Source organism: Sodiomyces alkalinus, assembly GCF_003711515.1.
Source record: "Sodiomyces alkalinus F11 unplaced genomic scaffold SODALscaffold_1, whole genome shotgun sequence".
Taxonomy (NCBI): Eukaryota; Fungi; Ascomycota; class Sordariomycetes; order Glomerellales; family Plectosphaerellaceae; genus Sodiomyces; species Sodiomyces alkalinus.
The window spans coordinates 6,030,923-6,056,865 of NW_021167079.1; the positions used below are offsets into that span (position 1 = coordinate 6,030,923).

The 25,943-nt window shown below is 54.4% G+C and overlaps 8 protein-coding genes across 8 annotated transcripts; 4 read left to right on the forward strand and 4 right to left on the reverse strand.

Annotated features, from left to right (window-relative positions):
• Positions 1 to 516: 516 nt before the first annotated feature.
• Positions 517 to 2,622, reverse strand: SODALDRAFT_37335 (hypothetical protein). Its single transcript, XM_028614659.1, has 4 exons — positions 2,388 to 2,622; positions 2,027 to 2,328; positions 1,352 to 1,963; positions 517 to 1,244 (listed from the first exon to the last, which is right to left on the reverse strand). The coding sequence occupies exons 1-4, from the start codon at positions 2,479 to 2,481 to the stop codon at positions 729 to 731; spliced, it is 1,524 nt and encodes a 507-aa protein (XP_028471166.1). The 5' UTR covers positions 2,482 to 2,622; the 3' UTR covers positions 517 to 728.
• A 1,036-nt stretch (positions 2,623 to 3,658) lies between these two features.
• On the reverse strand, positions 3,659 to 6,271 carry SODALDRAFT_268681 (serine/threonine-protein kinase ksg1; the record flags this gene model as incomplete). The annotated part of the gene is made up of 2 exons (XM_028607617.1): positions 3,659 to 4,024; positions 4,085 to 6,271. 2 exons carry the CDS (start codon positions 6,269 to 6,271, stop codon positions 3,659 to 3,661), a joined length of 2,553 nt encoding a protein of 850 aa, XP_028471167.1.
• Positions 6,272 to 7,174: 903 nt separating this feature from the next.
• SODALDRAFT_327556 (hypothetical protein) lies at positions 7,175 to 8,742 on the forward strand. The gene has a single exon (XM_028610464.1). It carries the CDS (start codon positions 7,614 to 7,616, stop codon positions 8,541 to 8,543), a length of 930 nt encoding a protein of 309 aa, XP_028471168.1. The 5' UTR covers positions 7,175 to 7,613; the 3' UTR covers positions 8,544 to 8,742.
• An 817-nt stretch (positions 8,743 to 9,559) lies between these two features.
• Positions 9,560 to 11,725, forward strand: SODALDRAFT_327558 (hypothetical protein). The gene has a single exon (XM_028610465.1). The coding sequence runs from the start codon at positions 9,801 to 9,803 to the stop codon at positions 11,409 to 11,411; it is 1,611 nt and encodes a 536-aa protein (XP_028471169.1). The 5' UTR covers positions 9,560 to 9,800; the 3' UTR covers positions 11,412 to 11,725.
• Positions 11,726 to 11,853: 128 nt separating this feature from the next.
• SODALDRAFT_336741 (hypothetical protein) lies at positions 11,854 to 14,538 on the reverse strand (the record flags this gene model as incomplete). Its single annotated transcript, XM_028612621.1, has 3 exons — positions 11,854 to 14,225; positions 14,307 to 14,443; positions 14,525 to 14,538. 3 exons carry the CDS (start codon positions 14,536 to 14,538, stop codon positions 11,854 to 11,856), a joined length of 2,523 nt encoding a protein of 840 aa, XP_028471170.1.
• Positions 14,539 to 15,191: 653 nt separating this feature from the next.
• Positions 15,192 to 17,370, forward strand: SODALDRAFT_348109 (actin-like ATPase domain-containing protein). The gene is made up of 2 exons (XM_028613342.1): positions 15,192 to 15,756; positions 15,848 to 17,370. The coding sequence occupies exons 1-2, from the start codon at positions 15,320 to 15,322 to the stop codon at positions 17,163 to 17,165; spliced, it is 1,755 nt and encodes a 584-aa protein (XP_028471171.1). The 5' UTR covers positions 15,192 to 15,319; the 3' UTR covers positions 17,166 to 17,370.
• Positions 17,371 to 17,944: 574 nt separating this feature from the next.
• Positions 17,945 to 19,835, forward strand: SODALDRAFT_327562 (seryl-tRNA synthetase). Its single transcript, XM_028610466.1, has one exon. It carries the CDS (start codon positions 17,991 to 17,993, stop codon positions 19,494 to 19,496), a length of 1,506 nt encoding a protein of 501 aa, XP_028471172.1. The 5' UTR covers positions 17,945 to 17,990; the 3' UTR covers positions 19,497 to 19,835.
• A 172-nt stretch (positions 19,836 to 20,007) lies between these two features.
• Positions 20,008 to 25,669, reverse strand: SODALDRAFT_269054 (hypothetical protein; the record flags this gene model as incomplete). The annotated part of the gene is made up of 2 exons (XM_028607637.1): positions 20,008 to 25,450; positions 25,572 to 25,669. 2 exons carry the CDS (start codon positions 25,667 to 25,669, stop codon positions 20,008 to 20,010), a joined length of 5,541 nt encoding a protein of 1,846 aa, XP_028471173.1.
• Positions 25,670 to 25,943: the final 274 nt, after the last annotated feature.

Consider the following 25,943-nt stretch of genomic DNA (forward strand, 5'->3'; position numbering starts at 1 on the left):
AAGCTAGTAGACGTGGGTCGGTGAAATATATACTTATCTCCTGCTTGAGGCGTGCCTGTCAGAGTAAGGCAGTCTACATTGTGTATCGGAGTTATTCTCTATGTCCTCCAGCTTCCTGTCCATTGAGTCTCTCTGCAGGGTTTCTTTCTCTATAGTTCAGTGTGCAGGCTGTCTTCCACATGATCCGAAAGCAAGTTGGGGGGGTCGATCCGACTCGCACGGGCGGGAGCAAGACACTCAAGCGGTATCTGTGGAAGCAATAGCTATTCTATACAATATATCTGGGATCGCATTCGCCTCGTGAAAGCAAAATTCCAGGACGGAGCAATAAAGGTAGTTCCAGCGATGATGCCTTTCCCAGCTTTGCAATTTGCATCTACTTCGAAGGAACACACGTCCTCGGTCCTATTTCCCATACACAATGACAGACGCCTTTCGAATCCGTAGTCCAAGTGACCCCGGGGCAAGGAGGAAAACGCCAATAGAATAACAGGCAAAGTGGTCGTTGATCATAGTACAAGGTGCCCTCGGTAACAGGACTGGCGCCAAATCTCTAAGCTACTGACCTCCCGACACCCCCAACGCCCACAAAATGACCCATAATCCGGTGTGCCGGTAGAACCCCCTTTCGTTCCGCGAGTTTATTGCAGCCGCGGCTACTTGGACACAAGAGGAGGGGAAATGAAAAGAAAAAGAAAATGCTTTTGCCTCTTCTTATTCTGCGATGCTTACCGTGAGGGCCGGGCAAGAAGAAGGCTCACGCTTTCGCGTGCATTCGAACTCGCCCAAACACTCTCCGGCCCACCACGCCGCCAATTGTCAGTAGTCACATCGTCGCTTATGCCTCTGGGTGCTTCTCCCATAATCACTTCAAGATCTCGCTTTTGAGAACTCAGCCAGTCCTTCATAAAGATAGCAGGATCTTGACCCAACGAGGTGAAGAACGTGTGCTTGGCCTTTGAGGCAGAGACGGCCTCGGCCACCAAAGCTAAATGCTCGTCCAGAGCCACGATCTCTCGGAGATTCTCGGCATATGCTGGGTTCATGATGAAAGGGAGAGCTTTGGCGCGCAATGGCTCATCGACTGAGACCTCAATGTCATAGATGGTCGGTTGTGGGTCTTCATGGAATTCTTCGTCGACCCGTATGGTGTAGGGTAGCTGGACAGGATCCAAGGCCTCGAGGTGTGCGTTGATAAACCGGTCCAAGTCAGAAATGGAACAAACGTCGCTGTTTGGCACAATCTATATGGCCGTTAGTTCCACGGCAGAGGATTGGAAAGAAAGGGGTCGGATCTGGTGATCTGAAGGAATGGGGAAGGGGGTGTTGCCTTGCAACTCCTGGAACACACCTTTTTCAAAAGCTCGTCGCATCGGAAAATGCGCTTCTCCTCATCCTCCTGCAGGCCCATGAACTTGATGTATTCCCAGATGCCTGTCAACACATCCTGGCGATTGGCATCCGGCATGTCGACAATGTCCGACAAGTCATTGCTCAGCTTGTACCGTTCAGGATCTTCATGGCGGGTTAAGAATATGGTGATGTTCATGTTCTCGCTACCGTTGCGCTTGAACGTGAGTTCATCAAAGTCCTCGACGGAAGCCGTCGATTTGGACGACCTTGCCTTGACCCAACTGACGGTCTGATTTGCCGCCGCACGCGAATAGCTTTTATCGAATTCGACTTCCATTCTCTGGAAAAAATGGGTGAAGCTGGGTCCCCGGGCCTTAGGGCGGGCGGGTCTGGTAGAACCCGAAGACCCCTCGGCGCCCTCCTCAGAAGCGCTGGACGCTTGTTCTGACAGCGAGTCGTCGTCGTCATCGAGCAAGCGACCCTCTATTTTGACACGATAAGATGCCTCCAAGTTGCGACTGAAATCGAAGGCATCCGTCTTCACGCCACCAACTTGCCAGGGCTGATCCTCCACCGTGTTGCTGATCCAGATGCGGAGTGTCTTAGAGCGCTAGCGATCCGATATGAGCGGGGGTTCGGGGTGACGTGGTGAGAATCTTGTAGATCGCCTTACCTTTCCGTGTCGATGAATAGTATCCACCATATCGAGGCGTTTGCGCGTTATGATGGCATCGAGGCGCTGTTCGAGATCTCGGAGATCCTTGTACCTCTGGGCCAGCTCCGACTCAATCAAGCAGTCTTCGATGCCCTCTGGCAGATTCTTGTCGGCAGGTTTGCGACTCCTCCGCTTGGCAGCATTGAGGGAGGAGTGGGCCAATTCCGAGGCATCGTGTTGCGCTTGGGGGCCGGTAGGCATCGCCGGGTGTAGAGCGGCTCTATTCGGGGTCGGTTGTCCTCCAGGCATTACCATGGGGCCTGACACAGAATCCCTGGTCAGTACAAGTACGATCAAGTAGTTCCACCAAGATGCGCACCTATCCCACCTCGTCGCTGGCTCGGCTGTAGAGGTCTTTGGGGACCTTGTTGCCCGGCATGACTATAGCCTGCATGCCTATAGTGAGGCTGCATGTTCGTTCTGATGGAGTAGATTCTCGGTTCGTATTGAATGGCGATTTAGAGGGTCGTTATCTTTCGCGACGGATGTGGTATGCGACGATGAAGGCTTTCTTGGGAGACGCGTTGTGGCGGTATTCCCTAGCTGATCTTTCCTGTTGTACGGAGTAGGTACCTATCGTAGCTATCCGTACCTGGGACAACTTTAGGTAAGGTACTTAAGTACTCCGTACAGTGTGTGCGTCATTACTGTCAAGAGTGGATTAATTCATATTTTGAATGAATATGCATTAAGAACTTAGCACCCCTTTAATACTAAACCCCCTAACTTCATTCTGCTGTTCCCCGATTAACTTGGTCTACCCCCAGTACCAAGCTGATCAAGATAACGAAGATATCGTTGCCTTGTAAGGCAACAATCCTCTGCTATAGAGGTACATAGGCTTGTGATTTTTGGCTATGTGTCTATTGTAGCACTTAGTCGGAAGTGTAAACAGATAGGTACTGTGAGAAAAGTCACAGTAACAACAGGTGCCCTAAATACCGGGGAGGTACCTTATGAAAAAGGTACAGTCCCGATAAGACTGATTTGTCGAATCCAAGCACACGGAACACCGCCCCTTTATCTCACTTGCAAGACGACATCTAGGAGAGAGCCCAAATAGAGGGTTGAGGCTATCTTTTCTACCCAACCTCTGTATACCTGCCTAGGTATGTACGCAAACAACCAGGTCATTATAATGGTCTGCTACCGAGGTGTGTCTCTGATGAGCCGAGCAGTGCACCGGCAGAGATACAGGTGTGCTCGCCCTTTAATCGAGAAGTTAGTCTCACAGATATAGGAGGCTATGTCCCAAGTGTCTCCTCATGATGAATGAGTTGCTTCCGTCCATGTCCAATAACAACCACAATAAGTGCGCTCATGTGCCTCAGTTGCGCAGTAAAGCTCATCCGTATATGTCTACTGTTGCCCCAACATATTCGCTAGCAACTATGGTGGTGGATGAGTCAATGAAAACGCCATGCTCCCTGATGCTAAGATGTATCGAAGAAAGCGACACGCCCACCCTTGAACGGATCACATAGTGTCAAAGGCAAATACTTCAAGGCCCTCAAACCCAAGCCACGGTCAGCTGGTGCAAAGCGTGCGTATGTCTGAACCAATTCGGGTGGGTTTGTCCAGCTCAAACCCTCAAAACTGGGCACCAAGACCATTCTTCGACTGTCGCTTGCTGAACCGATTTCGTTTAGGAGTGGCCTCGTCTAAGCCTCCTTGGCCTTTGGTGAGATGGTTTCTCCCGGACCGTTCAATGACTGCAGCGCCGTAATTATCTGCGTAGGGACCCCGCCCGCCCAAGGTGCTGGCTGGACTGGACACAGCGGACGACATTTCCCCAAATCCATTGTCGCTACCATACGAGCCCACTCCGGAATGAGACAAGGCCAAGTCCTTCGCTCTCCCTAGCGTTTCGATCCAGTCATCCGCTGAGAAGCTGCCGGCGTCCGGTGAGGAATACGTGGTCGACTTGAGTTCCTCAAATGTGAAGTGGTATTTATCCTAGGACTGCGATTAGCTTGGGCGAATAGCATACATAGGACAGGGACAGGCACCACTTACTGTGTCGATACACCAAGACTTTTGGCCTTTGGAGTCTAGATAACTTCTCCACGAGCATGCTGGTGATAGGAGGGAGAGCTCCTGCTTCGCTCTTTTCTCGACCCCGCCAGCGGGCGCAAAGATGACTCGCCCACTTGATGTTACCAGGACTAGTCTCTGTCTCTTCTTCGTCGTGCTGCCTCCAAAAAATCGCGAGAGCTTTTTGTGACCCTCGCCATGCTCGCCCCCTTTGCCATGCGGACTATTTGGCAGCGGGCTTGAAGTAACAATCAAGTCTCCCAGTTTGAGAATCCGCTCGTCGTTATGGGTCAGCACGGGTGACCACTCAATGTCGAGTTGTGTTGGAGGTGGCAGTTCGGCGATGATCCTTGCCGGGCGTGGGTTTCCGCCTAATCCGCCTGCATTCTGGGAGGACGGGCCCTTCGATGAGTTGGCCGCATCAGCGGCACTGGTACTGTGGCCGCCATTGAGCTGTATTCGGGTAGGCTCCTGGGGGGCAGGGACATAAGGTCGTAGGCGGGGCGCTTTGCCTCTCCACAAGCTCTTGCCGAAACCCTGTCCGTCAAAGAACTCGTGATTCTTGATATGCTCCACGGTGAGTCGGCGCGTCGGGTCAAGCACGAGGCATCGTTCCACAAGGTCTCGGGCAGCCGGGGGGAAACCAGGGGGGAACTCGTAATCCAGGTTGACGATTTTCTGGAAGGTCAAATACTCCGTCCCGGCTTTGAACGGTGGACGCCCAGCGAGCAGCTGGTAGATTATGCAACCGAAAGCCCATAAGTCGCTCGCTTTGCAAGCGTTTTTGCTAGTCAGAAGTTCCGGGCTCACGTATTCTGCGGTGCCAACAAAGGATGCCGCACGGCTGTTGTCTTCGAAATCCGCTTGGCGATCGGGCAGACCTCTGCCAGAGCCATCCTGCTGCGAGTGCGCCTCTCGTGGGTCTTTCAGTAGTTTGGCCGTGCCAAAGTCTGTGATCTTGACGTGCATGTTGTCATCAAGCAGAACATTTTCAGGTTTCAGGTCGCGGTGGATAACCCCTCTCGAGTGCATGTAGTCGATGGCATCGAGGATCTGTGCACCGTAAAATCTGGTGCATTCCACATCAAAGGTGCCAGTCTTCTTAAGCACACCTAGAAGCTCGCCTCCATTGCAAAGGTCAAGCACGTAGTATAGCGAGGCTTCATCCTGAAATGTGTAATAGAGGCGAACGATCCCGGGATGTTCAGTGAGCCGATTCAGAGTGTCCTTCTCGATGTTGACGTATTTGATCTTCTTCTCCCTGATGATGTGCCGCTTCTCAAGGACCTTCACTGCATATTCCTTGAGGGTTTGCCGGTCCGTGGCGAAGTACACGGTGCTATACGACCCTTCCCCGAGTATTCGGCCGAAATTGAAGTCCCGAACGCCTTTTTTGACGTGCCGGAGAACGGTCTTCCCGGTTGCGTCAACTTCACGCCGTACACCTGTTGCTGCACCTCTATCTTTCCATTCTTCGCTGGACGAAGGAAGAGGATCCTCTAGGCCATATTGATCTCGGCGTGAAGGGGTAGAAGCACCAGAGGCACCGGCGTAACCGACGCCCATTCCTTTGGAGCTCCGCCGGGGTGGCAGGGACCCAGACAAAGGGGGAACGGGTCCTTGACGAGAAGACCGGCTGCCTTCTCGTGAGAGTATTGTGTCGGGATGCCCAGTGGCGGACCTGGGGTTGCCCCTCGGCGGCATTCCGTATGTGGATGAGCGTGATGCTTCGGTTCTCGGAACAGATTGGTGCATCGATACTCGTTCGGTATCGAAAACGACCCCAGATGGAGCAGTGGATTGAGAGAGAGGCGTGGTAGGGGCGACGTGAACCCCTACCCGCTGAAGATCCGGCTGATCGGTTGTTTGCGATCGGCGGTAGGTGTCGTCGGAGGCGGCGGTAACGTTGGGGTCGAGATGGTTGCGAAGGTCAGCGTCTGAAGCATCTCTGTGTCCATTACTGCCTGAGGGAAATGATATCGTCGACGCGAGGCTGGGCTCGGTTGTTAACGGTTTGTGTGTCGCAGACCCGGAGTTCGTTGGGGGGTCAGTAGAGGGCAGGACTGTCGATGATGACGAAGCTTCCTCCAATTGTGCAGCATCCGAGTCGTCTGGGTTCGCAATACGCAATCCCCCGAGTGCTTTGGACAAACTAAGGTCCCCGCTCATGATTTCGGATCAATACTGTAAGGTTGGGAGAAGATTTGAAACCTTTGGGGCTTGGGAGGAGAAAGAAACCACTCGGCTGGATGAAAATGAGCCACGGGGGAACTGGATTGAGAGCTAAGCATTGGACCGGATTGCCGTTGTCGTTGTCGCCAGGATAACTCGCTTGCCTCCAAGTCCGTAGGCAGGCAGAAATCCCGAGGCGGCTCGCAGTTTCGTACCCAGAGTTGGATTTTAGATCGAGGTCGCGTTTATTGCAAGTTGAAACCCCAAACAAGCTGCTTGAAGCCCAGCTTGTTGATGAAAACTGGCCGGCCTCACTATCACAACCGGGAGGAGTGGCAGTAGGCTCATTCGTATCCGTAACCTTGGCTCGCTGCGAGGTACGTACTACACCCCGTTAATTATGGGGCCATTATCATCCGTGCTTTGCTTTTTACTGCGTATCTTGGAATACCTATCTATCCGAATCAGATATCCCGCCAGCAATCAATCATATGTCTCTTGAGCCGTGTAAGGGAAGTACCTTAGTAGGTACGTATCCGTACAGTTGCCCGGCGCTTGGCCAGTTCTGGTTTAGTGCTAAGGTACTCCTAATATACGGATACCCATAGTCGATATGGATACGCGAAAACGCGTCCAGGTATCCGGGGATACTCCGTGCGTACGGAGTACTCCGTCCATACTCCGCACTCAGTAAAGTGCAACAGTCCCACTCTATGTAAATGCACATCAGAGGCAGAGGCTGGGGTCAATTGTGGATCCCAAGGCCCGATTTTCGTCCGGGAGACCAGATAAGATGCAGCACATTAATAGGTATCGATCCCCGTCCTCTCTGAGAACCTCTCACTTACTCTCCTCCCAATCCTTCCACCAAGACTACTAGGATTCAACCCGTGCCTCCATCCCACGGGGTTTGATATCCTTTCAATCCAATCCTTCACTTTCCCTTCTGTTTCTCCCCTTCTCACTTGGAGTGTCACCTCCCTCTTTCTGCTTTCCTCTTACACCGGGCTCTTGACTACCTGCCCTTCCTCCGACTGACTATCAGCACCTAGCTGGCCGGTACTCTCGCGACAACACAGCAATCCAAGTCTGCGTTCCAATTCCACCGCGACTCCTCTATCAGCCAACAACACATTGCTAGACACGCCGCATTCGATAAACGTACAATTGGTTGAATTGTCACCATCGAACCCACGGCATTGAACACACCTGACCAGAGGCGACTTGGAACTGACAGCTTGAGCTTGTGCTAGAATACTCAGCTTGATCTTCCTTGGTTCATACACTTGTTCCCTAGTTTGTTTGACATACTCACTCCACAGGTTTCTAGTCCATCGACATGGCACCTCTCGCTTGTTCATTCCGCTTCAACTCGCCAGTTCTCGCTATGTCGCCAGAAGCAATTCATCCATCGTCTTTCGGAATGTCGTCCTACGAACACTCGGCCATGCTGCCGAACACCATCATCACATCGACATCGACCAAACCATTTCCTCAACCTTGCTCGCTCTCAGCTCTCCGTCCCAACCCCCACCAAACAGTTTCTCGTAAACGCTCCCGCGACGAAGCCGGTTCCAACTTGAGCAGCGATTACCAGGGCATGTCGCGCAACCCAACTCATCGTGAACTCCAGGAAGACGCCAGATACGGCGAGGGCATGTCCCGTTTCAAGAGGAACAGAGGGTATATCGCGGACGCCAACAATCAGTCCAGTGGTTGGCTGGGCCACATCACGCATTACAATACCCAAAGATCGGTTCTCGCCAACCGCTCAGAGACGCCATTCATCCGCAGTACCAAGAGAGCAACGCCCACAGGACCTTCATCATCCACTACCCACACGGCCCCTGCACCAGGAAGCTTGGGCGGCAACATGCAACCGGTGGTCGATGACTTCACTCTACATCTCGGCATCGGCTGGCGAAAGCTCAGCGAGGACGAGCACATCCAAGCAGCGGCTCGTGGGTGGTCTCGCTACATTGAAAACCATTACCCTCTGTCATCAGCGGCCATTCTTCTCGAGAGCAGGGGTTTGCAGGCTTACCTTGTCGAGTCGGCCGAAGGCTTCTTCCTCTTTTCTGAAGACCTACGGCAGGGCCGGTTAGTCAGTGTCAGGGCGGACGTGGCTCTCCAGAACCTGAAGTGCTCCCCGCCCGTCTTTGAGGGCCAGGACACGCTCTTTGCCACCGATGCTCCAGAAATCGGAACGGCTGAAGCGCAAGGCTTTCGGCACGGATATCACCACGGTATGGCCATGGAGATGAGCTGAGAGAGGCACCGAATCACTTTACATTGCTGCATCATCCATCCAACATGTCTACCCTGCAACCTGGGCATAAACACTACGCCCATCATGTAATATACTATATCGCGGAATCATTGTACGAGGTGGTCACCAACTTATTAGGTTTCTCATATTTACGCTCGCGCAACCGCACAACCACAAAATACACACAGTTTGATTAGAACTGCAGCTTCTTCATTTATGTCGTGATTTGGCCATCCCACTTTCCGGACGAGAGGGTCTTGACATGCTGTTTCACAATCCTTTCGGCAAGAAATAAACTTGTGGTGATAGGACCATGATTGCGAGTGACAGGGACAGCTGGGAAGTGGATGGCTGTGGGGAAGACGGACTGGTTTTCATTGGCACTTGAACTTTTATCCGCGAAATTCGAAGTGATATGTACAGACTGGTACGGATCCCTTACCTGAGACTGTAGAGGTACGTACCTCGTAGGAGATCGTAGGGCGGGACGATACATTCTGTAGGCAAATTGGGATGTATAGAAACTTAGAGGCACTTTGTCCTATCTACCTACCTTAAGGTACCTTACCGTACTTCAAGTACCTTGACCTCCGAAGGTAGTGATACTGGCGCGCCGTAGACTTTTAGTGTTGGGTCCTAAAAGGTAAGGTAGGTAATTACATATTATTAAGTGGTGCATACCTTACATTATTACCTTATAAGGTAGTAATTACGAGTGCGCAAGTTGGCGACGATCGACGCTTTTGGGGTGACAATGGACTTCCCCGTACCTCTTGGCCAATCGTGTTATGCGGAATGATTGGCACATGAAAACCTGCGAGGGACAGGCAGGCAGACACCAACGAACCAAGGCAGGCCGCATACAGTGGCATATTCTCACTCCGCACTGTCTACATCGGTAGGTCATTAGCAACTCTCGTACGGAGTACTAGGAACAGCAACCCCGCCATGGAACGATTCCGTTTCGCCATCGGTCGCCGTCCTGCGTTCCTCTAACCCATTAAACAGGAACATAAAGGTAGCTGTGGGCGATTTTCCTCTTCCGTAGTAGGCCTTAAGAGGCTTCCGACTAGCCGACTCATAACAGGGCCAGAGTCTACACGTGTAAACCGAGCGTCCATCAATCTTAGGTTTGCGTCACAAACCATCGATCGTCCTGACTCGGGATCCCGAGAGCCTCACCTCTCGTGCTGCATCAGACTGATTCAGGCCCTCCTACCCCTTCGTACACCTCTGAATGTTCGCCGCGCCTTCTTCATGGTCTCTCAGCCCGATACTTCGACCTCGCTTACGCGCCGGGGACCCTCCTCGGTTATCTCAAGAGCGTCTCTCTCCCGATCGAAACGGTACAATCGTTCGCACGTCGGCAGCACCAACCAGGCCTCCCAGAACGAGTTCCCCTTCTTTTGTCACTCGGGCGACGTAGAGATCGTTGTCAAGGCTGCCAACCACGAGAACCGATACTTGCTGCACCGACATATCCTCACGCGATGCTCCGGTTTCTTTGAGGCCAGCACCAGCCAAGAATGGTCACGCGCATTGCCGCTCCCCGAGGCGGCCTCGTCTGCCGTCCAGCAGCAGCAGTCGTCTCTCAGTGGTTACGGCACAGAATCCGTCGTGTCGCATTCCACTTCTTCGTCCCCGCCTCGCCAGAGATGGCGCTACGAGCTCGATCCAGGGGCGGGCGCGGGAGATATCCCAATGCTTGTGCAGAGGTCCTATCCGTCAAATCAACGGGAACTGGCTGATGCGACGCCTTCCCTGTTCGGCCAGGGCGGACATATGAACCACATTACTGCATCCATGCCCGGATCGATTCCCAGACTCCCAGACCACTCTCGTTCTTCGTCCGTTACTTCCAGCCGCGGCTTCTTTCGGTCGGCAGTCAATCTCAACCTTGTCCCTAACGCTCCTCCCACGAACCCTCCCCGTTCCCAGGCCGACATCGATCTGCTCCGAGACTACGACAACCTATTCCGCATATTCTATAATTACCCTCCCATTCTGGATGGAATTAATATTGCCGACGCGTACGTCCAGTGCAAGTCCCTACTCGCCCTGTCCGACCAATACGACGCGCTGGCCGTTGTCGGGCCTAGGGTCGACCACCACTTGCTGCAGTTCCAGTCGAGGCTCTGGAGACAGATCGCGAAATATCCAATATCCTACTTGCGCCTCGGTTATCTGGCGCGCAGCAAGGTCATATTCCAAGAGGCGCTCATCCACGTCGTGGGCCAGTGGCCTTCGGGGGAGCGCAGCCTTCGCGCCGCCCTCCCGGATGTCGTCCTCGACATCATAGAAGACAAGGTGGACGAGCTGGAAGAAATAGCCAGTCGCGTCGAGGGTCGCCTTTTCCGCCTCGGCTTGACTACATCTCGCGGCGAGCGCGTTACCCCAGCCACATCCTATCTCGACTGGCTGGCTCTCAGTCTCTTCCGTCAGTGGCTAGCCGACAACATAAGCCCCCCCGTCGTCGACCACCGATCTCGAGACCGAGACCGAGACCGAGACTCTCGCAACCGACAGCACCCAGGTGCTCAGGTGCAGGCTCCACTGCCGCCTGCCAGCCCGACCCTAGCGGACATAGGCAGGGCATATCGCATCTTGGGGGTCTCGCCCCCGTCCGCCTATTTGGGCCATGACGAATGCAAGCGCTTCCTCAAACTGACGCCCGAGCTATACAGCAGGGAGAACCTGCGTCGCTTCGAGAAGCGCATTGACGAGCTGAAAGCCATGGCGAGAGATATTGTGCGGCCCTTGATGGGCAGCGGCCTCGCGCTGGACATGGACGCGAAAATGGCGGATGCCGTCGGATATCTGACCTGCACCACTGTTGGGGATCAGGGCCTGCCTTGGCACCTGGAGTGACAGAAGCAGATGAGGATATTGTTTCAGGCGTTTTATAAGGATATGTGGGTATTTGACGGCGACCTACGTTTTGATATTGAGCCATGGAACGAGTTGATTGGATACCCGGTGGATAATTTGGTTTGGTCTTTTTATGCATCTTTCCCGCTCGTGCTGGGACGTGAGCTTATGAGAAGGGGTGGAATTATAGGATCTATATGTTTTGACTCAACTCCGTGACACGGAGTGGCGTATAGCAGTGTATAACTGTGGCTGGACATGTCCTATAACTTAAGTCTGTATATATAGGAATACCAGGAATCATAACTTTGCCATATCCTTTGCTATACCAACGGAGTAATTACTTTTCGCCCGACCAAGGGACATAATAAACACAAATGGTGGTATCTTGAACGATAATTATTAGTAGGCCCGTAGGCCAAGATATCGAAGTTTGTCGACATTAATCATCTCCTGTGAGGTCAATAACAGAGACAGCACTTTGTCTCCATGCTCTTCGATGTGTACGTACTCGTCCTATATCTCGCCGCCCATCGCCAGCCGTTATAAGTGCCTCTGCCTCCTCCTGTTCCACTTCCATTTCATCGAAGAACCCCTCGTCATTTATGCAAGGAACCAGTAGTCGAACTCCCGAATGAACGGGGGCGGGAATATGGGGTTGTACCACCGCCGTGCCTGTCGACCCTGTTGCCAGCTTCGAGGAAGAGATGCGATTCATGTTTGATTCAGGAGGTGAAGACGATATCTCCAATCTCTCCAGTAATTGATCCAAGGTGGCCGTCGCGGCTGAAACCTCGTTCTTGCCCGAGACCGGCTGTCTCCTTGAACCCGATATAGATGTGCCTGTGGCCCGCGTGCCATTAGGTAGGTGCGACATGAAGGATGTTATGGAAGTCTGCGTCGTGCGACTCTCCAGAATGGTGAGTGGGCGCTTCGGATTATGTGCAAGTCGTCCATCCGTCGTCCCTTTCACCGCCGATGCGTGCTTTTGGCGTCCGCTCAACTCCGCTTCCCTGACCTTGCGGTCTGCCATAGACTTGCTACTACTTTGGGCCTGCGAGCTCTTGCCCAGGAGAAGAGAAGACAAAGGCGGCAGAGTCTCTGGGCTAGAAGATATGAGAATGGCCTCGAAAGGTCGGGGAGACGTGTTGTTCCTAGGCGGAGGTTGTGAGCCAATGATCGCCCGAGATCCAGACCGCTGCGTCGGATCCTCTGCGCCCTCTATGCTTGTAGGTATGGGTTTACTTGGCTTACTCAAAGGTCGCGCGGTCTGGTGTAAATGTCGTGAACTCGAAGGCGGCGAGTTGGGGGCGAAATGAGCTGGTCCCCCAGTTGCTATCCAGGGAGATGTGAGAGATTGCGGACGGTGGTCGTTCCGGGAGAGGCAGTTCCTAGTTGTTTGGCCCACTGGTACTCTTTCTTGCACTACCCAGTCGTCGAGGGCACCAGGTTTGTTAAAATCTGCCCCTGAGTCGGTCGGCTTCAGTCCCTTGCGGCCGCTGGATTTAGTGGGTTTCTTCGGTGCCTTCGTTGCTCCCTGCTTCTTAATTTTCTGCTTCTCCTCCCAGTCCTCCACGTAAGATGGGGCACCCAGCTTCACAAAGACTTCCGGCACCCATAAAGATTGCGACGACGCTGGGTCGAATGTGGCCTTCGAATTGGCCGGTTCGGGGTTGGAAAATCCGTCGGGGCCGCCCTGTGATGCTTCATACTCGTCGTCGCTATTTAGGGCAAGGCCTTGGCGGCCGTTTGATATTTCTTCCACCATTTCCCCGGATAGGTCCAGAGGGACGATGTCGAGTGGTATATACGAGACGCGGAGCTCTGGTGTTCCGTCGGTGCTGAAGTGACGTCTTCTACCGGATATGCCTTTAATCAGAGAAGTCCGACCTAGCTCAGGCGCCCCCGTTCTCTCGCTCGAATCTTCCAGGTTCCGCTGAGAGGAGAGTCCTTGAACCAGCAAACCCGGAGACAATACGCGGATGAGTTTGATGGCGCCGATACGATAGGTCCAATCGAAAGTCTCGGCAACAAATTCTCTGAGGGCTATTGCGTCCACCGCGGTGTTCCAGGCAAGGCTCCTCTTCAGACTCTCGATGGTGTCTCGGTTCGAGACGACCGGATGTGTATAGTATCTCAGGATCTTCATATCAGGAAAGTCACCCGGTATGTTCAGACTCTTGTGTCTTGTGCGGAAAAATCCACTCTCGTTGGTGAAGAGTTCGCGTTCCAGCGATGCTTTCCACGCCGCCAAGCTGTCCTTGTCCGCCGCCTTGATACGGCATAGAGACTTCCCAAAGCCAGCTTTGGCAACCTCGCACGCGAGCTTCACTCCGCAGCGGGGCACACCCTCGGGGATGTAGTCGCCACCGCTCATTAAGGCGACAATTATCATGCCCTCTCGACCTAGCCCCGATGTGAGCATGGTCGACTGGTCGACGTCATACATGGTGACGTGGGTGGGGGTTTTCCCGCCTCGTGGGCCTTCTGCGCTCCAGTTGCGCAGGGTCCGGGTGCAGCCGAACATGATGGTATCAACGTCTTCGCTCAGGACAGCGTCGACAATGCCCTCCCGTTGCAGGAGGGCACATTCGGCCTCCGCCTCGCCGGGTGCTTGGTGGATAGGGAACCCGAAAATACGGATCAAACGTTTAGCCATGGCGGTGGACACGCAGTCGCCGCCGCGACCGGAGCGCTTATTGCGCTTGAACTCTGGCTTGTACGGGCCATCGAAAACAAAGATGGGCTGCACGGATAAGCCGAGAAGACGGACGAGACGATAGAACAAGGTTCGGATGGCGGGATTGGTACCACCTGAGCCACATTGGGTCAGTAACTGGTTAGAGGAGAGAGAGAGAGAGAGAGAATACCAGCGAGAGGATAATTGGACTTCACCTTTTGCGGCTCGTGCCTGAAACTGCCAAATAGCAACGTCGATCGCAAGACGCAGGGGCCGGCCAGAAGTCTCAAGCTTCTCTGCTGCCAACTTGGCGAGGGAGATTCTCTGACCGGGGCCAAGCTCCCGGTAGATGCTGTGATCCAAGGAGTGAGCAAAACTCATCTCCCAATGCCAGGCCAATGAAGTGAAGGACAATGAGGGACAATGAGCCTACCCTTTGATCCCCATATGGCGGAATGAGGGTTTCGACCCAGTTACAGGCAGCGACTTGGCTGCTGCTGGGTTGCCGAGGCCAGGAGGTAATCAGTGGCAGCATCAATATGTCGTATGTCGTATGAGCTGCCCAATTCAAAAACAAAATCCAGTCGTAGATGGTAAAAGCCGACGAGAGGAGACGAGTGATGTTACGCTCCCCCCAGCGTACTGCATGTCAAATGGGCCAATAGCTAGTCATATAGGTAGGTGGTCTCCTAGCCCGTGCTCGCCTCCTACCTACCGAGGAACGTGGATCGGTAGTCCGGTTTTACATGTAAGAATTAGTTAGTCTTCGGAGTATAAGAAGGGCTCTTCGTCTTGGTCTTGACATTCGTTCTTTAAAGGAGCCCAGCTTGGTTGCTCCCCTGGGTTGGGTCGGTATTAGGTAGGGAATAGGTTTTGTTTACGTTTACCTTATTACCATGACCGTTTTGTTTACTCATCAACCTACTCCGTAAAGTAAGGTACCTTAAGGTAGGTACGAAGTACGTAGTATTACCTAATAAGGTACCTTGGGAAGCATTTAACTGGAGGTGGTTACGTAATTACGTTGTACATTCACCCAACAGCAGATGGAAGGACAGTGCGGATAAGGTGCTCAGTGGCGCGTGCTTTCCGTTTGGGCTCGACGACCACGCGATATCGAATTTCGTTGCGACGACGGTGAATTAGGTAACCTCGTCGGGACACCAGAGTTCAACCCGATGCGAAGCTAGCATACACACACATCCTCTCGTCTTCGAGGCCCCTCGACATGTCCGCACCCACCCCGGGGCCCTCCCATCGGTCGATATCCAACATTCGTTCTGGAGCAGCCAACCTCCCGCACCCTGGCCCAAGTAGTCCACGCACGCCGGCTCGCGGTATCGCCTCCACCTTCGGGTCACCATCGAGTCTTCGCGTCGAAGAAGAAACCGTTATAATTGAAATTGGAGCCAGGTTTATCAGGGTTGGGTTCGCAGGAGACCACGCGCCAAAAGCGGTGCTCTGCTCCGGGCCTGAGGAGCAACGCCGTGCTGGAGATTTCAGATCATGGGTGTCCCAGTCAGGTGACAGGGAACATCCCAAGGAGCAGCCCTCGCGGGCAGAATGGACTCGGGATTATGAGATATGGGCTTCTGATCTTCGCGATTCAGATGTTAGTCTCGTGCAGGACAAGATCGATCGCGCCCTGCGAGAGGCGTTCAATAGGTAGGCTCCCCAACCCCCACCCCCACTCCTTCACCACCCTCTTCAATCCTGGTATGATTGAAGTGTCTTGGGGCTAAGAGCTTTTGCACAGACATCTCCTCATCGATTCCCGACCTCGTCGCATGTCCCTAGTTCTGCCATCTATGATACCCCTTCCACTGGTCTCTGCCACCCTTGATACACTTTTCAACCGCTTCCAAGCCCTCACCGTCTCACTCGTTTCGGCACCCGTCATGTCGGCCGTGGCAGCCGGTGTGCGGTCCGCTATCGTCGTAGATCTCGGCTGGGCCGAGACTGTGGTCACCAGCGTGGATGAGTACAGGGAAACCCGCCAGACGAGAAGTGTCCGCGCTGGCAAGATGCTCATAAATGAGGTGCTGAGCCTGCTGGCGGATTTACAAAGCGACCAGCCTGGTCACCAGCCGAGACAGAGAGAAGAAGAAGAGGAAGAAGAAGAAGAAGAAGAAGAAACCCAAGAGAAACAACAACATGAAGAACACCAACCAGCCAGACCTTTTCTAAGCTTTGAAGAGTGCGAAGATGTAACCTGCCGCATGGTATGGTGCCGGCAGGTCGCGGAAATGCAGACGGCGGGCGATGCAGGCAGACTGTCGACAGTTCAGGAGCATGAAGAGGCTCCAGACGAACCATCGGACCCGCAAGATGATCCGGCACATCTCGTGCGCATCCCGCTAGACTCGTGCAATCCGCCAGGTGTTGTCGAAGTACCGTTCCAACGCCTTTCTGAGCCATGTGAGAACACGTTTATGGCGGCTCAGTATGACAAGACCAGTTTTGATGATAACGAGCTGCCGATTCCACAGCTTGTTTACCAACACCTCCTATCCCTCCCAATTGACGGCCGGGCGGCCTGCATGTCCCGAATACTTTTCACGGGCGGTTGTTCAAACATACCGGGCTTGCGCCAGCGACTATTTGACGAATTATGCCTCATGGTTCGCAACCAGGGATGGGATCCGGTGCGTGGGAAAGGAGCTGAGCAAGTCAAGAGAGGTGTGGCGAAGGCGGGCGTCACCCAGAGAGCTGCAGGGGGGTACGATGGCGTCCTGCGGGGAGCTACCAGTCCAGATCCTGAGAAGGATTCCGTCGAACAGCTACTCGAAAAGACGAGGAAGAATGTGGTCGACGGGGGCGTGCAGGGCAAACTCAGGGCTGTCCGCACGTTAGGTGCGTGGAGCGGGGGCAGCATGGTCGGGCATCTCAGAGCCATGGCCGTTGCCACCCTTGACCGCGATTTGTGGCTGCAGCAAGGGGTTCATGGTGCCTCGAAGCCTGGCGAAGTCGACCTCAAGGCCCAACAACGACAAAGCTTAAGTCATGGGAGCTTGTTGCGTGGAGCGTCGAGTGCCTCGACCGCTTGGACGCTCGGTGCCTGGGGAGTTGTCTAAACAGTATGCCGTCTGGTATCGGATGCGTCTCCCGTACGACAATCATCAGATATTCGCCCCTCCTTTTTTTTGTCGAAAACACGAGCAGCTGTGCTGAATGACTATGAATGCGGGATGCAAAAGGTGTAGGTAGAGAGGGTATAATATCGTCAGTCTAACAGTAGAATCTATATAATAACAACGCCCCTAATTTATATAAGGACCGACTGCCACAATATCTTGTTCTCTACTCGCATTTTACGGTGTTTGGGAGAGTATGTAGATTGGCCTGGATCAAGCTGACGAGGCGCTACTGGCCCGGTCCGATTAAAGATTTCATCTCGGGTGTATTATAGACAAACGATATTGAGTTCCGCCTGACACTCAGTATCAAGACGCCAACTCATTCAGTCCCAGTAACGTTGTGATACTGCGCTTTCAGGAGTTGTTGCTATAAGACCGGGAGAACTGCGTCATGGAGTGGAGAATTTTGCACTGTCTTAGGTTGGTAAGGTATATAGGTACTCTGTACTCCGTGCCCGTATGCCTACCTTAGGTACCTCTTACTTACCCTAATAAGGTAAGGTAGATTAGATTAAGCTTGCTTTTTCGTATAAGGTGTACGTTGTATTTACCGCTGTACTCCACAAGACTCGCGCTTGCTGAGCTCGATGAGACCACCAAAGTGCGTACCCATAGTATTGACACTGTAATGAAGAACCGGACCGGACATTGATTACTCAACGATGTAGTTCAACCACGTCCTATATTCGTACCTATTCGCAACTCTCGCCCTCACCAAGCCGCTCGACGTGCTCGTGTCTTGGGCTTCAAGACATAACAAGTATGCCTCTGCATGCTCGCTGTTGGTCTTTCTCTCGGCTAGCCCTCCTAAGGGCGACCGAGGGATTTCCACGCACTTGTCGGCGCTCGTTCGCAGACTACAAACGTCCATCAACAGCTCCTAAGCCGATGATCGACATTAAGCATATCCGGGAGAACGCCGACATGTACGAGGAGAACTGCCGGAGTCGCAACTACAAGACCCAGAGCGAGTACCCGGCTCGCATCAAACAGCTTTTTTCTCAATGGCTAGAGCTGCAGAGGAACAACCGCACCCTACGTGAGAGGTCAAACCTCGTGCGTCTGCATATCGCGAACCCAGCATCCACCCACCGAGATGACACTGTTTTGTTTCTGAGAAATCTTACTCGAGATCAGCTGCTAGAAGAGGCTCGGCTGCTCAAAAACCAGCTGGCCGACGTGGAGGAAAATGAAGGCCGTTTGATGGACGAGATGCAGGCACTCGCTTTCTCCATCCCGAACCTGACCAGCGCCGAAACCCCCGTCGGAAATGAGCCGACCGTGCTGAGCTACATCAACGAGCATCATTTCGAAAAGGCCACCTCCTCGGACAGGTTATGGCGGTCCCACGTCCACATTGGATCTGAGCTGGGCCTCCTCGACTTTGCCGCAGCGGGCGCCACCTCCGGTTGGGGCTGGTACTACCTCCTCGACGAGGCCGCACAGCTGGAACAAGCCCTCATCCAGTACGCCCTCACCGTGGCCACCCGGCACGGATGGCGCCAGGTCTCCCCCCCGTCCTTGGTATATTCCCACATCGCCACAGCGTGCGGCTTCCAGCCTCGCGACCAGAACGACGAGCAGCAGATCTACACCATCGCCCGGTCCCCCGAGGACGCCGACCGCGGCAAGCCGGAGCTGTCCCTCGCCGGCACATCCGAGATCCCGCTGGCCAGCATGAAGGCCGACACCACCATCGACGAGGCCTCCCTCCCCATGAAGCGCGTCGCCGTATCGCGGTGCTATCGCGCCGAAGCCGGCGCGCGCGGCGCGAGCACCAAGGGCCTCTATCGCGTGCACGAATTCACCAAGGTGGAGCTTTTCGCCTGGACGCCGCCGGACCAGGACGAGGCGGTCGACGTCTTCAACGAGATGATCGACATGCAGACCGAAATCCTGGAATCCCTGGACCTCGCCTGCCGCGTCCTGGAGATGCCCAGCACCGACCTCGGTGCGTCCGCCACCCGGAAATGCGACATTGAAGCCTTCTTCCCGTCGCGGCAGGACCAGGATGGTGGCTGGGGCGAGGTCACCTCGGCCAGCATTTGTACCGATTACCAGACACGGCGACTGGCGACCCGGCTTAAGACGAAAGACCGGCTTACCTACCCCTGGACCGTCAACGGGACTGCGCTCGCTGTTCCTCGGGTACTAGCTGCCGTACTGGAGAACGGGTGGGACGAAGAGGAGATGACTGTGCGCATCCCAGAGTGTCTACGGCCTTGGATGGATGGTCGGGACAAGATTGGACCGAAGAGGAGAACGTAGGAATCATTCCCCGGGAACACCCACGGCAAAAAGCCGAGCCCCGCGGGAGTTTGCATCTCTTCGCCAGTTACCGAGGGGCTTTTCTCTCTGCAACCTGTATCTGTATTCTGCAGCACACTGTACTATATATTTGGGCCTATTCGTTCTGAATCGGGGGCAAGTGGGCATGAGCAAGTTGGCCGTTTTGTATGGTTATGGTTGATATCATGTCGTTGGAATACTTGAACCTGTACGTCTCGCGCAGGCATTCTTAGATTGTCTTCATGGACGTGTCCAACTTACTGGTCTTGTCTAGTTGGACAGTATAATAGCAGCTAATGAATGCATCGGTCCCGCCAGTTATGTCGTTAATTGTATGGAGAAAAGCTACCAATTTAAATAATAAAAGACAAATCGAAACAGACCGGAAAAGACCTTCACTCAAGACACGCCTTTGCAACAAAGAGACCCGAAAACCCAGTACTCGTAATAGCCCATCCTATTTCCATCATGCTACGCTTATTCTCCAGCCTCATACTTCCCCTCGCTCGCCATACCTGACGACTTGGCCATCCCCGGCATCGTCCCCCGAGTGACCGTACTCCTCGACGTACTCATCTTCTTCGGTCAAATCATCGTCGACCAACGTCTCCGTCACGACTGTGGTGCCATAACTGCTTCGCCGGACATCTTCCAACTCGTCAGCATCCATGTCCACCACGGAGCCTTCGATTGTGGGCAGCGCGTCCTGCGGCAGCCATGCATCACCGGTACCGGTACCGGTCTCGGCTTCGGCATCCTCGTCGACCTCCCGGACGGCTATGTTCTCCTTATCATGTTCGCCGTAACCCTTGTTCAGACTCCCGCCCCAGCTATTCTTGCGCAAGGAACGCGCGCCGCGTGCCGGGGTCCGTACACTCTGGCTTCGCGAGACACCCCCACTGGCGACGTTGTTGTTGATGTGACTCAGTGACAGGATTCGTCGGCCCGCTCCGGTTTGTGCCGGCGAACCGAGGTTCCGTTTCGCAGCCAGGGCCAGGTTGACGACGGGGGGGTTCCCTCGTTCCCCGCCTTCCGTTGCGCGGTTGTGTTTTTGGTTTCTCACCCTCTTCTGGCTCATAGCCTCCTTGCCTTTGGCCGCCTTGGACATCAACAGGACGCGAGAGTGATCCATAATCCCGTCGAGAATCCTGCGTTCCAGGCCCTGAGCGCGTGCTTCCATGTCTTGAAGCTCCTCCCGTCGAAGCCGCAGCGCTGTTTCGATGGACGACACATCGGCCACCAGCCGCGTCTTTTGTTTCATCGTCACCTCTTGCTCGGCCCGAAGACTCCTGACAGATTCCTTGAGCCTCTCCTCCTCAGCTCGGAGATCACCCAGATTGGCTTCCACCTGTTCCTTTTCCGCGAGCCGCCGCTCCAAGGCAATTGTCGTCTCCTGTAGCGACTTCTCCTTGTCCTCATTGGCCTCCGCAATCTGTTTCACCTGTCCTGCCAGGAACGTGGATATCTCAGACGCCGTGGACATCACCTGCTGGCGTATTTGCTCCAGGACATCCAGTTGCGAAAGCGCCTTCTCGGTGGCGTCGCTGTGGTCGACTATCTTGTCCAACTTTTCGTGCACCGCAGTGTCGTCGTACTTCTCGACCGGCGGCGGCAGAAGTGACTCGATGTCGGCCTTCGCTTCCTCAATCTTGTCTCGGATGTCGGTCGTGGACGTCTTGGAATATTCGTGGTGTTGCCCGACAACGACCAGCACATCCTTGACGGCGTCCAGAATCTTGGGCTGGAAGTCCCCAAGCTGACCCTGCAGAGTCTCGACCGTCTCCACAGCCCGCTTGATCTGGTTCTGACTTTCGTGATGCTCCGACGTGCTGTGTATATGATTCCCATCTACCTTGACCGTCATCTCCTCCACCTTGTCGAATACTGTTTTGGACGCTTCTTCCATCTTCTCGAGGGAATCGGTGACGGCCGAGCCCAGGGTGTCGACGAGAGACTTGAGTTCCTCGGCCATCGTCTTACTGCTCAAAAGGGCAGCTTCCGTCTCGATGTCTCGCGCTTCGGCTGCTTTGGCACGCTCCTCCGAGAGGGACTGAAAGTCCTCGTACTTGACGACCAGCTCGGCAAATTTCTCGTCAATCTTGGACCCGAGACCCTCGGTGAATTGTTGCAGTTTTTCGTCCGTGTCGAGTTTGGCGCCCACTGTCCCGGTTTTGGACTCTTCAAACTCGGCTCGTATCATGTCGGAGAGGTCCGCCAAAGTCTGTCCCAGGTTGGCGTTTTGTCCCACTGTCTCGGAAACGCCCTCTAAGAGCTTTGAAAGAGCTTCCATCCCCGTCACGCCCTCCTCGAGCTTGCCCTTGACCAGGTCTTGAAACTCCTCGAGCACTGTCTTGACGTCGGAGACCCGTTCGCCGACCCCGATAATCTCCGCTTGCCGATCCTCGGATGCCTTCGACTGCATATCGCCCGTTGCCTCGACCTTGGATCGTAAGTCATCCAGGGCGCTCTTGACGGCCTGTACGTCTTCGCTAGAGGCGAGCGCAACCAGATCCGTCTTCACCATGTTCTCGAAGACGGCCTTGATGTCGTGGCATGTTGCCTCTACTGCGTTGACGTGGCTCCTGGTCACTCGTTCGGGGTCTTCTAGGTCCGTCATCGCTCGTTCTTTCATCTCTTCAAAGCCTGCCGCAACCTGTGTGACGAGCGACTCCACCGCCGTAACGTCGTCTTTCCGAGGGAGGGTGTCGAGCTGGTTAACGACCATATCAACGGCGTCTCGGGTTTCACTGATCAGGGTCTGAAGGTTGTCCACATGTTCCCTTCTCACGGCATCTTCGCCGTCGATCAGATCATCGAGCCTGGCCTTGGTGTTGCGCAAAATGGTCTCGATGGCCTGAACGTCCTCCCTAGACGCGTTGTCGGTTGGCAACGGCGTCTCTTTCTTCGGGTCCATCCTGTCCACACACTCCTGAACGTTGCCCAGCATTTTCTCCAGGCGTGCAAAATCATCCTTGGACACCTGCTCCTCCTCCTCCTTCGCAGTCGAGTCGGCTGTCGTCGCGGGCCTCAACGCTTCAACTTGGTTACGGAGTTGCGAGATGAGGACTTCAAGATTCTTGATATCTTCATGCCACAGTGCGGCGGATGGCTCCGTAGGCACGATTCCGTTGTCGTTTAGTATAGCCACCGCCTGATCGTCGCGGCTTTGCTCCCGCAGTGCGTCGATGTCGGCGCGGACACTGTCCAGCCCTGCCTTAAGCGCCTCCAGAATCTCGTCGTTGGCCGTGAGGTCGGCCGGTTTGTTGTGGATCTTTTCAATGCCAACCCGGAGGTCGGCGAGACCCTCGTGCAGCGCGTCCAAGACTTCGGCATGTCCTGCAGAGGGGCGGCGAATCTCGGCCCTGACGGCATCCAGGCCGCTTTTCACGGTTTCCAGAATGTCCACGTGGCTGACCTGGGGAGTTGCGGGCACCATGGACGAGTTGACCGTATCGCGGAGCGATTCCATCCGCATGTCAATCATTGACCTGGACTCATCCGACGCCTTCGCCACGGTCGATGCAATCTCGTCTTGGAAACGCTCCAGCGTTTCGGTTAGTTTCTCCGCCAGATCGTCCTGCGTTCGCGAACGAACTGACTCTTCCAAAAGGTGGCTGACGTATGCTTCCATATCGCACCGCAGTTTCTCCAGTCCCTCCCTCGTCGCGTCCAGAACCTGTTCAACATCGCGTCCACTGGCGTCCACGTTCTCCTTTGCCTCTTGCGAAGCAGCGTCGAACCCTTGGCGCAAGTAGTCCATCATCTCCTGGAGCTGCGATGCAATCTCATTGCGATCGGGAAGATGGGTGAGGTCCACACTTTGCTGGGGGAAATCGAAATCGTTCAACCCCTGCTTGACGGCGTAGACCATGTCGTCCCTCGTCAACTCGGCATTCAGGGCAGACGGTGCGACGGGAAACTCGAATTCCTCGAGACACTCCCGCACAGCGTCGAGAATCTCATCGCGCGTGAGGTTGGGCGGTGGATCCAAACGAGGAGGAACGAAATGCTTCAACCCCTCAACCACCGCCTGAAAGACCTCCTCTTTCGTAGCACCAGGTGTGGCGCTGTCCGCTTGCATGTGTTCCTGCAATCCTTCTGTGAGATACTCGAGGATTTCCTCGCGCTCCAAGCCCAAGTTTCTTTCGTACTCGGGTTTGTAGTTTTCCCAAGCTTCCCGGACAGCATCCACCACGTTTTCTCTGCTTAGTGTCCTTTCGGCCGGTTTGGAGGCATTCGTGTCGCGCAGGGCCGCTCTCATTGCGTTATATATCTCCTGGTAGTCGATTTCTTTAGGGCGGGGCGGGGTGGCACTCGTCGACAGTCGTCGGTGCTCACGAACAAGCTCGTCCATTTGGGTCTTCATGCGAACCAGCCCTTCCTCGACAATCTTGGTAATCTCTTCTTTGGTCGAAAGATCCTCCGCCGGGTCTTTGGAGGCGTCCAGTTCGTCAAGTCGACGGCCAATCTCCCGTCCCATGCCCAGAACTTCGCCACGAAGTTCGCGAACAAGGGCCTTCACTTCAGCAGTGAGGCCCCCGCTCTGAGAAACGATGTCCTTTACTGACCGGATGGCTTTGGTCATGTCGTCTCCTAGCAGCTTCACAGTCTTAGTTGATTCCGGAGACCTGTGATCCGCGTCATTTTGAGACGCCGACTGGATGTCGTAGCTCATCTCGCGTCTGCTCGACTGCCCAGATTTGCCGTCCGTCTCGCGACGGTTTTCGTCCTCCCCAACAGTGACCATGGCTTGCTCACGGTTCTTTTTTGCCTGGGCGACAAGTTCCTCGACCCTGGCGGCGGATGCCATGCCGGCAAGCTTGTCGGCGAGTTCGGTGAGTCGGTTTAGGAGGAGGGTTTGTCCATCTTTCGTGCTCATGTCTCGCAACACCTTCTCGAGAATGGCGGTGGTAGCAGTGGATGGATCTGAATTGCAGAGCGAGGGTGTGCTGATAGAATCACGGTCTATAGACCCAGCGAAGCTGGTGGGGGAAGGGATCCGTGGTAGGGAAAACGGTCGGATGGCTTTGGTAGGCGGAGGAGACGATCCCTGATGAGGTCTGCTGTCTAGGAACAGCCCAGTATTATATGTTTCACGAGAACTGATCCGTGCAGTCGTCTCATGCATGTTGTTAAGCACGTCGCGAAGACTTTTCCGAATATCTTCATCTCTGGCCTTTGTAGCTTCCTTGAGGCTGAGAAGGTCGGCTGCATTGTCGCGACTGCGCCGGCTCAGTTGCGACATGTCCTTCTGCAAAGATGTCGCGATGCTTGTGAGGCTCAGTATTTGGTTGGATAGACAATCCAGGCTCTGAGGTACCCGAACCACAGATGTTGACTGATTGGTGATGTTCTGCAAAGGGGTTTCGGAATCTCTCGTCGCCTGCGGCGGCGTATTCTGCATATTCTGCAACGCCTGCATTGTAGCTGACTGAGGGGGGGTGTTTTCGCCCAAGATACTCTGCTGTGGCCTGCGGACTATTGGACGGACAATCGGTGTGAGGCTCGGCCCGGGTCTCGGGGAGTTCGTGATGACCTGGGATTCCTTCTCGATAGAAGCTGATTCGATCTGATTTTGCGACACCTTGGATGGCGTGGACGGTCTGAGTGATTTCTCGACCGGCTTAGTCGGCGAGGTCGGGCCCGACAGTTGCGAGCTTTCGAGCAACAGGCTGATATCTCGGACGGTACCTGACTGAAGGGACTCTATACGTCGATGATGGGAGCCTCGGACGAGGGACTTCTCTGGCCAAGTATCGTTTGTGTTCTTGGCCAAAGCACTGGAAGAGTTGCTGTTCTCCCGTGCCTTCTCTGCAAGGTTGGCGTGGGCCGACTGTATCGCACTTGAGGTTCCACGCCGCGGGGAAACGCTGGGGGACTGGGGGTTAAGCGGAAGAGGAGGGGGAGCCCTCTCGGGATCTGAACTATCCCACCTGCTTTCAGTTAGCTTACGCCAAACTCCGGCCATTTCAGGTAACGACAGGTGCCAGCATGGAAGTGGGCACGAGGGTAACAACGAGAATGCATGCAAGAAGGGCAACAGAGGAGCCTTACATGGGGATCAAAGCTCGGCTATGGTCTGAGGATGAAGAGTGTTGATGTCTTAGACGTCGCTCTCCATCCCTAGAGCCGTCGCGCTCCACAGCTGGCATGGTTTCTTGATTTCTTGAGATTTCAGCCAGCGACCAAGAATGTCGGTTTGATCGGGTCCGCCTCGCGAGAATCAATGGCTGTTGTCTTAATACGTGGGAACAATAAGTTCGCCCGATAGGAATGTGGGGCAAGAGCGACAGATCACTGAGAGGTGGTCGAAGAGCTTTTTGGTGACATGAGCTGGGTGACGGATATTGAGAGGAGCAACAAGGCGAAGGCTTTCTCTGTCTGAGTATGGATGAGGTGTTGTGAAATCTGAACGTCGTGCTTTTT